The 11,710-nt window shown below is 39.1% G+C and overlaps 1 protein-coding gene across 2 annotated transcripts in view; it reads right to left on the reverse strand.

The window, feature by feature from the left end:
- The window catches only part of tecpr1b (tectonin beta-propeller repeat containing 1b), a 37,225-nt gene extending 27,800 nt beyond the window's left edge, over positions 1 to 9,425 (reverse strand). The window contains exons 1-5 of one of the 2 annotated variants that reach the window (XM_079832926.1): positions 9,303 to 9,425; positions 7,136 to 7,368; positions 5,013 to 5,198; positions 4,816 to 4,938; positions 4,539 to 4,661 (exon numbers count right to left, since the gene is read on the reverse strand). In XM_079832926.1, coding sequence (XP_079689052.1) covers positions 4,539 to 4,661; positions 4,816 to 4,938; positions 5,013 to 5,198; positions 7,136 to 7,360 — 657 coding nt within the window. In that variant the 5' untranslated portion in view covers positions 7,361 to 7,368; positions 9,303 to 9,425. The remainder of the gene's footprint in view (positions 1 to 4,538; positions 4,662 to 4,815; positions 4,939 to 5,012; positions 5,199 to 7,135; positions 7,369 to 9,302) is intronic. The other variant, XM_079832925.1, reaches the window with a different exon arrangement.
- Between the last annotated feature and the right edge of the window lie 2,285 nt (positions 9,426 to 11,710).

The raw sequence follows: 11,710 nt of genomic DNA on the forward strand, positions 1-11,710 counted from the left end.
GTACTAAAATTATTCTAACAAAAACTGAAAAAGATAAAACATTTTAAAATTATATATAGGCCAAGTCAACACCTCACAGTCGTTGTGCTCCTCAGAACATTCCTGATCCATTTTTTGCTTTGTGGCAGGTGTATTATCCTGCTGAAAGAGGTCACAGCCACCAGGGAATACCGTTTCCATGAAAGGGTGTACATGTGTCTGAAACAATGCTTAGGTAGGTGGTACGTGTCAAAGTAACAGGACCCAAGGTTTCCCAGCAGAACATTGCCCAAAGCATCACACTCTCTCCACCGGCTTGCCTTCTTCCCATAGTGCATCCTGGTGCCATGTGTTCCCCAGGTAAGCGACGCACCCGCACCCGGCCATCCACGTGATGTAAAAGAAAACGTGATTCATCAGACCAGGCCACCTTCCATTGCACCTATACACCTTCCATTGCTCCATGGTCCAGTTCTGATGCTCACGTGCCCCCTGTTGGTGCTTTCGGCAGTGGACAGGGGTCAGCATGGGCACCCTGACTGGTCTGCGGCTATGCAGCCCCATACGCAACAAACTGAGATGCACCGTGTATTGTGATGTCTGTTTGATCGGACCACACAGGCCAGCCTTTGCTCCTTTGTCGCCGGTTCACCACTGTTCCTTCCTCTGACCACTTTTGATAGATACTGACCACTGCAGATCGGGAACAGCCCACAAGAGCTGCAGTTTTGGAGATGCTCTGACCCAGTTGTCTAGCCATCACAATTTGGCCCTTGTCAAACTCGCTCAAATCCTTACTCTTGCCTATTTTTCCTGCTTCTAACACATCAGCTTTGAGGACAAAATGTTCACTTGCTTCCTAATATATCCCACCCACTAACAGGAGCCGTGATGAAGAGATAATCAGTGTTATTCACTTCACCTCATAATGTCATAATGTTATGCCTATTCGGTGTATATAAAATATACTAATGTGGTTTATTATTGAATAAATTAAAGCTAAAAATAAATAATAAAAAACTAATAAAAATCACAAAAAGCATATAAAAACTAAAACTTAGAGCAGACAAACACTAGTAAAGCAGCAGGACTGGAACACATCACATCGCAGAACAGAACAGCAGTGGCCTCTAGTGGTCAGAAATCTGCAATGCAGCCACAATGTTTAGTCTAGGGTCCAATTCTGACTATTAACTAGTTGATTATTAACAGAACAATGTCTTATTCTGCATGACCATATTCTACATCCCGTAATCCTACCCAATACCTAAACTTAACTACTACCTTTCTAACTATTAATAAGCAGCCAATAGGAGTTTATTAAGGCAAAAGTTGTAGTTAATAGTTGGTTAATAATAGTGAGACCTAATCTAAAGTGTGACCTTTTTTTTTTTTTTTTTATCCCTCACATTCCTGATTTTTGCGTTTGCTTATGAATTTAATTTGTTTATATACACTCAGGTTTACAAAATTCTGTGAACTTTCCATGGGAATTAACAGAAAGTAATGGGAATAAACTGGGAATTTGCTAAATTGCAGGTTAGCCTATAACAGGGAACTCAAATGTAGTAAAAAAAAATATTGCAGCATAATCTTGGTTAAAACAATCAGATTCAATTGAATGATTTTCTCCCCTGCGCCTTCCTCAATCACATGCTCACAGCAACACTACTTACTGCAGGGCTACTGAGGCCACGCCCCCTGCATGCACTGGGCATTCCTCTATAACACGCACATTTGATCAAAAATACAGAAAAAAAACTGTAATATTATTAAATATATTTTTTAAAATTAAAATTAACGGTTTTCTATTTGAATATATTTTAAAATGTAATGTATTCCTGTGATCAAAGCTGTATTTTCAGCATCATTACTCCAGTCTTTAGAGTCACGTGATCCTTCAGAAATCATTCTCATATGATTTATTATCAATGTTGGAAACAGTTGCATTCCTTAATATTTTTTATAACCTGTGATGCTTTTTTTCAGGATTCTTTGATGGATAAAACGTTTTTAAAATAGAAATATTTTGTAACTTTACACACTACTTGTCACCATTCTGTTTAGTTTTGTTCCTGAACTTTCATTTTGTTTTCATATGTCTCATGTTCCTTTGTCTTAGTTTTCCTGCCACTTTTCCTTGGTTACCTTGTTAGTTTGTTTAGTTCAGCTGTGTCCAGTTAAATATCTCGTTTCTGTTTGCTATTTAAGTTCTTCCCTTTTCACCCTTGTCTTTGTCCAGTCACTGTTATGTTAAGTTGTGTCGTTGTCGTCGTCCGTCGTCGTCTGTTTTGAGATGATTTGTAATTAAACTACGTTTTGAACTTGATTCATCTGTATTCGTGTTGACTTGACCTCCAAAATGGATTATGCTGTTGCGGCTCAGGAGAGCCATGATTTCATCACTTTTTTTCCGTCTTGCCATCACTAGCCACCACAACAATAAGACCCTGAAGTCACTGTTCTGGATTGGGGCAAATTACCATCACCCAGTTGACCTCCCAGACACTACTGGACTGAACTAGAATGAAGCCCTCATCCGGGGGGACTGGCTGATAGATTTTGATGGAGACTTGTCAATTCCTACCCTATCCCACCTGGTATCTGAATCATCTTTACTGTCCAAAGAGAACTGTGACTCATCAGTCTGTTCAGTATTACCACTGTGTTTGATTGCTTCACCCCCACCACAGAGCTCAGCCAGTCCTCCAGCCCCAGCGCCACTGGATGAGTGCAGCCTTTGGGAAGCCCTGCCAGGACGTTGAGCCGCAGCTCAGCCTCCAGCAATGGATCTCTGCGGTCCATCTCGGCCCATCGACCTGTCGGCTCTGTCTTGGCTCCTCCCACCTTCAGCTCCGCCAGAGAACTTCCGGGTTCCCTCGTCCCACCGGCTCCCCCTTGGTCAGTCATCACTTCCGCCATGGACTTGCGGGCCATCCGCTGCGCTCCATCCCTTCATCCCTCCACCCCTTCGGCTGCAGTTGGTTCCTCCTTCCTGTCGGCATCGGCCCAGTCCTGGGATTCTCTGGCTCCACCTATGGTACTCGTCGCCGCAACATCGCCTGGGTCTCCTGCACTAGTGATGTCGCCCAGCTCCCTCAACCCTCGGTCTGTGCCCACGGATCCACCGGCTCTGTCTCCGTCGGTCATCCCCCAGATGTCGTCAGCCAAGCCAGGAACTTCTCGGCTACTCCCTCCTTCGTCTCTGCCATGAGCTGACAGCACTAGGAAGCTCTGGGTCTGTGCCATTGGCCAGCCATCATCGCCGTCAGGGGATCGTTGCCACAACATCCCAATCCCTTAGTTTCGTCGTCCTGCCATCACCCTCCCTTCGCCACATCCTGTCACCATCCCTTCTCTTCTGCCTCCCTGCATCGTTTCACCATCTCCTCGTCCCCCTCCAGAACCCCCTCCATCCCTCCCTCTGTGTCACCATGTTACGGCACGTGTATGCCTGCAGCCCTGCACACACCTGTGACACTACTGTTCAAAAGTTTGGGGTCAGTCATTTTTTTATTTTTTATTAATACTTTATTTATTCATTTATTTATTTATTCATTCATTATTCATATTTTATTCATAAGTGATTAGTAAAGACTTATATTGTTAGAAAATATTTCTATTTTGAATAAATACTCTTCTTTTTAACTTTTTATTAATCAATGAATCCTGAAAAAAGTATCACCTGTTCCAAAAAAATATTAAGCAGCACAACCGTTTCCAACATTGATAATAACGGAGTATCAAATTCGCAAATTATTATGTGACACTGAAATAACACATGCATTACAGTTGCTGCAATAAAAATATATTTATTTTACATATTTACTAAATTAGAGATAATTAACTGGAAATATATCAATGCAAAAAAATAATAATAACACCGCTTATGACCAAACCAAATGTTTATATTTATGTTTAATATGATACAGTTTATATACGTTTTCCCAAATTTCCAATAAATTCTCATCAATGCCCGTAATTCCTGTTAAATTTCCAACTTGGAATATTTCCAAAATTCCCCGGATTAAGTTCCAATGGAAAGTTTATGGAAATTTTTGCCCCTTTTCAAATGTTGTGGTTTGTAAACCAAGACTGCGTTTGATCAAATATCATCACCCTTTCTAGGTTAATATATATTGTAAAATGTAATTTATTCCTGTGATGGTAAAGCTGAATTTTCAGCTTCATTCCTCCAGTCTTCAGTGTCACATGATCCTTCAGAAATTATTCTGATATGATGATTTAATGCTCAAGAAACTTTTATGATTATTATCAATGTTGAAAACAGTTGTGCTGCTTCATATTATGTGATACATTTTTTCAGATTTCTTTGATGAATAGAAAGTAAAAAAAAAACAGCATTTACTTTAAACAAATGTGTTGTAACATTATAAATGTCAAATGAATGTGTCCGTGCTGAATAAAAGTATTAATTTTTTTTTTTTTTTAAACTTGAACGGTAGTGTATGTAGTTTATTTACGTACATAATATTCTGTGGTAATAAACACCATTGCACATAACTTGTGTTAAACCAGGAATGCTCCTTTGCACATACCTTCCCTTGTTGGGACACGGCCCACAGGTAAATGTGCTTCTCCGTGCTGTCGCTCATGTCCCAGCCTCCACAGCTGATGTCAATGAAGGGCTCTGGCGGAGGTCTGCCCCGGTCCAAAGGCACCTGCACCAAAAACACACGGCATATGTTGACAATAGCTAATAGGTGTCAAATACAAAGCATTAGATAACACAATTATGGATTGGTTGTAGTAAGGTTGATCTGTGGTTGTTTTACATTGAAATAACTACAATCTGGCGTCTACTGGTGATTATACCTTGGCCCATGATCCCAGCGCTTTATACCTCCTGTAGCGAAGCCATCGCCTGCGACGGACACACGAATTCCACTTCTTGTCTTTGCTGAAGGTGGCAGGGAAGTCCACTGCATACTCCCACCCCTGACAGCACAGGATAAGGTAAGTGCTGGGTTTATAGGTTAAGTGTAGAGTAGGTCTGAGATTGTGTCACTCACCCCGGTCTCAGTGGACTCTCTCCCACAGCTTTCATCATCCACGTACCAGTCGCCCTCCCACTCCCAGTTAGCAGACGGCAACTCAAAGCTGTGAAGAGGCTGTGGGTTCGAGCCGGACTCATCCGTCCACTGCCAGCGGTCTGTCGGGAGGAGAGTGTCTGTGTAACCGTCAACTGGGTTCCACCTCTGGAAAACAGACAGACAGAGAGAAAATCATACTTAGCAGGTCAGTGGATATACCATAATCTGTCATAACATTATGACCACCTTCCTAATATTGTGTTGGTCCCCCTTTTGTTGCCAAAACCGCCCTGACCCGTCGAGGCATGGACTCCACTAGACCCCTGTGGTATCTGGCATCAAGATGTTAGCAGCAGATCCTTTAAGTCCTGTAAGCTGTGAGGTGGAGCCTCCATGAATCAGACTTTTTGATTCAGCACATCCCACAGTTGCTCGACTGGATTGAGATCTGGGGAATTTTGAGGCCAAGTCAACACCTCAAACTCATTGTGCTCCTCAAACCATTCCTGAACCATTTTTGTTTTGTGGCAGGACACATTATCCTGCTGAAAGAGCCACAGCCACCAGGGAATACCGTTTCCATGAAAGCAACAAACTGAGATGCACTGTGTATTCTGACACCTTTCTATCAGAACCAGCATTAACTTCTTCAGCAATTTGAGCTAAAGTAGCTTGTCTGTTTGATCGGACCACACGGGCCAGTCTTCCCTCCCCACGTGCATCAATGAGCCTTGGCCGCCCATGACCCTGTCGCCGGTTCAACACTTCCTTCCTTGGAGCACTTTTAGATACTGACCACTGCAGACCGGGAACACCCCACAAGAGCTGCAGTTTTGGAGAAGCTCTGACCCAATCCTCTAGCCATCGCAATTTGGCTCACAACTAGTCCTCAGACGCCCATGGACCGTTGGCTGAACGTCTGATGCATATGGCACACTAATCTGGAAACGCTTCAGGAGTTTAGAAGTCGTCATCTGATTGGTTGATTTCTACAGGATGCCTGCGAGACGAGTGTTGCGTTCTTTAACGGTCCGCCTGGAAACAAATGCCGTGACACCAAACTCCCACGAACATGACACAACGCTCATGTTGTGTTTACAACTGACAATGAGCACTTACCAGGATCGATTAAACGCTGGATTTTATGTATTAAAATCAACAGCATTTTAAAGTATTTGTGGATTTTATGGATTCAAAAGTATGTGAAGTTCATGCCTCCATTGTTACAGTAAACTTGTTTCTTGAATTAATAATTTATTGACGCACGCTGGTCTGTTATCGCAGGGACATCGACTTTTTCACGCCACTAAACGACACGGAACAAAACGAACTGTGATTGGTTGCGTTACATGTCAGTCAAACGTCCTCTTGGGCGGTCCTTGACCAATGAAAGCTGAGATAAAGTCCAGCCCTTCTGCCGTCAGTCTGAAGGTCTGGCTACACGTGACTATGTGTCGGCCAGCCTTAGCTTCTCTATGTGCTTCGAAAGGGAGGGGTGAGCGGTGGGCAGTTGCAATTCACAACCTCACCACTAGATGCCGATAAAATGTACACACTGCACCTTTAAACTAATGTTCAAGACCCTAGATAAAATGGACAATTCTTGCTTTTTATAGATTACTGCTGTTTTATTTATAAATGATAGCACCACTTTATTTTACAATGTCTGTTATAGTAATAACAGTAAATTATGCATCATAACCCTATTCCTAACACTATAGCAAGTACATGTAGTTAATTAATATTACTCATTACTTAAATCTATAATTACAGTAACAAGGACACCTTAAAATAAAGTGTAACCTAAATGATTTATTGGTGCACATCATTATTATTATTTTTAAATTCATGTGCCACATAATCTGTCATCAAAATAACTTTCCCTCCCTCTTGCTGGTGTTCATTGGCGTGAGGGCGTGGCAACCTTTCACTCACATGAGATCCACCAATAGCAAACCACAACCATCAAATAATTTCCCCATGGGCTAAATCAAGCCCCGCCCCACATTTATTCTTGTTCTCACTCATATTATGTAGTATTTAATCATGCCAAATCACAATTGAATTGAAAATTTGATTAAGAAAAAAACAAGTGAACATACCTGGTTTTCATAGGTCTCTTCCTGGTGCCGTATAGGCACATGACTGGGATACACATTGAGATAAACGTGATGGTCGCACCCGACACCCCAGCAGCACTGTTGAGAGCCTGTCACGCGCTTCAGCTCCAGCACCACATCGGCAGCGCGCCTCCAGCGGCCTCTAGCGGCCGAGAGACTGAACACACGCCCGTACACATCCACAGCCCACAGCAGCGACCCGGCCATCGTCGGCCCTGTTATCAACAACAGCATATTTTTATTTAATATACACTTACATGAGGGAAAAAATGTATATTCAAAAGTTTGTGGTCAGTAAGATTTTGTTCTTTAAGTTTGTGGTCAGTAAGATCTCTTTAAGAAGAGACTGCTCAACAAAGTTGAATTTATTTATTAAATCAAACTACAGTAAAAACAGTAATATTGTAAAATATTATTGCAATTAAAAATAACTTTTCTATTGTAATATATTGTAAAATGTAATTTATTCCTGTGATGGTAAAGCTGTATTTTCAGCATCATTACTCCAGTCTTCTCTTCAGTGTCACATGATCCTTCAGAAATTATTCTATCATGATGAGTTGATGATTAAGAAACATTTATGATTATTATCAATGTTGAAAACAGCTGTGCTGCTTCATAGCGTTGTGGAAACCGTGTTCCCTCCCCCCCCAGGATTCTTTGAACAGAAAGTTCAAAAGAACATTTATTTGAAACAAATCTTTTGTGTTATTATAAACAGTGTTGGGGGTAACGCATTACAAGTAACTTGAGTTACGTAATAATATTACTTTTTCCAAGTAACTAGTAAAGTAACACATTACTTTTCAAATTTACAACAAAATATCTTTAACAAAATAAGTTACTTTTTCACATTAATTTGACGGACAGCTCTCCTGCCCCCATGTTGAGAGTTAGTGCAGAGGCGTGTGTGTGAACATGATGGTTATTGTAGTTCTAGACTAAATGTGAGCATTTATTCATCTCACTTGCACAATAAAGATTCTGTACTCCTCAAAATGATTAAAATCAGTCAAATGCAAAATCAGAGTGTATGCAAACATCCAATAATTAAATGTTAAATAAAACAACTAGCCTATTTGTATGCATAATCTACCTTTATATTTAATTGACCAATGTCTTGCTGCTGACCTTTGATGATGAAAATTACTAGATTTTTTGTTTTTATTGGTAAAACTTTTTTCTCCTGCATCCTATTCTACCATTATCCAGAATGACAGCAGAGCTGCGCCCTCTACTGTTCATGCGTGAATCTGCATTTTTACCTCAGCCTGGGGCTTATTTCAATTTTGGAATGAAGAGGTCTTTACCTTTGCACAAAAATATAACTTTTTTGTTATAAAAAAAACAAAAACAAGCCCAGCCCAGGTGAGAAAAAGTAACGCAAAAGTAACGTAACGCATTACTTTTCCTAAAAAGTAACTAAGTAACTCAATTAGTTACTTTTTAACGGCGTAACCCAATATTGTAATGCATTACTTTTCAAAATAACTTTCCCCAACACTGATTATAAATGTCTTTATTGTCACTTTTTAAAATCAATTTATGAAGTCTTTGCTGAATAAAAGTCTTAATTTCTTTTTAAATCTTACTGAACATTAAATTATATATAGACAATATTTTATTTAATATAAAATCGTGTATATATATATACACACATATATATACATATATATATATATATATATATATATATATATATATATATATATATATATATATATATATATATATATATATATATATATATATATATATATACATACACACAATTTGTGTAATTTTTACATTAAATATTTGATCAGTTTTCTTATTTAATTTGATTCATATAGATCAAGCACGGTGACTTTCAATAGCCTAATACATTTATATAATAACTGATAATACTCAATACACACATTAATAAAGTCTTGTTAAGTAAGAGATGGAGAGGTAACCGTTACTGGACACCAGTTGTTCATCCTGCACCTGCCTCTCTGGATCCCTTAGTACAGCCGTATTATTCTCTCTGCTTAACTTAATTGGATGTAAAACATTTATGCACTTGCTTTTGATGTCCTTATGATTTATGATGTTTAATGATATAGCGATACGACGAATATAAATTCCGACACACCACGGCTTTACATTCCGCTCATTATAAACTTACCCTGTCTGTAGTCTAATGCTTGTGCAGTGACTCTTCATCTATTCCGTGCATTACAAACATCAGCCATCCGTTTATTATTATTCCTAGCATTATTCTAAGGGCTCAGACCCAAAGCAGGAAGTCAGGGGTATTTTCGCTGTGATTGGGCAGCGCTCACGGAAATGTCGAAATCTACGCTTCTGATTGGACAGCCTGTGTGCGCACGTACGTTTTTCCGTCGGGCAGAGCTCTCATATGCGCAGGTTTAGTTGATCAATTATTCACTCTTTACCCTCTCAATTATTAAAACTCAAGGGTGATACACGAGTACTAACTTATACTTCACCTGTTATTTCAAACTGATGTAATGAATAGATAGACAGACGACGTGTCAGATGAATTTGCAAATGACTTAAGATGAAAAGGTTTAGCAGCTACAGTATAATCTTACTGAAAACGTCTTTAAAACACTGCTGTTTTTCCTCTGTTTTGACCTCATGTGTTCTGAAGTGTATTCCTTAGGCTATTTGTGTTGAGAATAAAATTCAAACACATTTGGGAACATTTTTTTTAATTAAAATGAAGTAACCCTGAGAAATCACATCACAGGTTATATGGTGAAACATAGTGAAATGTTACATGTAAAAAGCATTGCATGTAGTAATACTTAGTTGCTTTAATAAAGTTACAGAATTCAGAATAAAAATACAGCTTAATTGTTGTCTGTCAATACATCTGGACACTGATGCATTTATTTAAATTGTAAATGCAACCATTTATTTAGCCTATTAGGGCCTATTTGGCCCTTTAAATATGACTTGAGAAGTCATTCAATTCCAATTTACGACTAGGAAACTTGTTTATAAGGCAGCATTAAACATTTCCTATGGAAGCATGTTTCCGCCACAGAATAAAAATTTTTTTTATTAGATAATCAAGACTTTTTTCTCAGAATTGTGAGTTATAAAGTCGGAATTGCGAGTTAGAAAGTCAGAATTGCGAGTTGTAAAGTCAGAATTGCGAGTTGTAAAGTCAGAATTGCGAGTTATAAAGTTAGAATTGCGAGTTAGAAAGTCAGAATTGCGAGATGTAAAGTCTGAATTGCGAGATGTAAAGTCAGAATTGCGAGTTGTAAAGTCAGAATTGCGAGATGTAAAGTCTGAATTGCGAGATGTAAAGTCAGAATTGCGAGATATAAAGTCTGAATTGTGAGATGTAAAGTCAGAATTGCGAGATGTAAAGTCAGAATTGCAGGATGTAAAGTCTGAATTGTGAGTTGTAAAGTCAGAATTGCGAGATGTAAAGTCTGAATTGCGAGATGTAAAGTCAGAATTGCGAGTTGTAAAGTCTGAATTGCAAGATGTAAAGTCTGAATTGCGAGTTGCAAAGTCTGAATTGCGAGATATAAAGTCTGAATTGCGAGTCGTAAAGTCTGAATTGCGAGTTGTAAAGTCGTAATTGCGATTTATGAAGTCGGAATTGCAAGTTATGAAGTCGGAATTGCAAGTTAGAAAGTCTGAATTGCGAGCTGTAAAGTCTGAATTGCGAGTTGTAAAGTCTGAATTGCGAGTTGTAAAGTCTGAATTGCGAGATGTAAAGTCTGAATTGCGAGATGTAAAGTCGTAATTGCGATTTATGAAGTCGGAATTGCAAGTTATGAAGTCGGAATTGCAAGTTATAAAGTCTGAATTGCGAGATGTAAAGTCTGAATTGCGAGTTGTAAAGTCTGAATTGCGAGTTGTAAAGTCTGAATTGCGAGTTGTAAAGTCTGAATTGCGAGATGTAAAGTCTGAATTGCGAGTTGTAAAGTCTGAATTGCAAGATGTAAAGTCAGAATTGCAAGATGTAAAGTCAGAATTGCGAGATATAAAGTCTGAATTGTGAGATGTAAAGTCAGAATTGCGAGATGTAAAGTCAGAATTGCGAGTTGTAAAGTCTGAATTGCGAGTTGTAAAGTCTGAATTGCGAGTTGTAAAGTCTGAATTGCAAGATGTAAAGTCTGAATTGCGAGTTGTAAAGTCTGAATTGCGAGTTGTAAAATCAGAATTGCGAGTTGTAAAGTCTGAATTGCGAGTTGTAAAGTCTGAATTGCAAGATGTAAAGTCTGAATTGCGAGATGTAAAGTCAGAATTGCAAGATGTAAAGTCTGAATTGCAAGATGTAAAGTCAGAATTGCAAGATGTAAAGTCAGAATTGCGAGATGTAAAGTCAGAATTGCGAGATGTAAAGTCAGAATTGCAAGATGTAAAGTCTGAATTGCAAGATGTAAAGTCTGAATTGCGAGATGTAAAGTCAGAATTAAGAGATGTAAAGTCTGAATTGCAAGATGTAAAGTCTGAATTGCGAGTTGTAAAGTCTGAATTGCGAGTTGTAAAGTCTGAATTGCAAGATGTAAAGTCTGAATTGCAAGATGTAAAGTCAGAATTGCG

Source organism: Gobio gobio (assembly GCF_949357685.1).
Source record: "Gobio gobio genome assembly, chromosome: 1".
NCBI classification, from domain to species: domain Eukaryota; kingdom Metazoa; phylum Chordata; class Actinopteri; order Cypriniformes; family Gobionidae; genus Gobio; species Gobio gobio.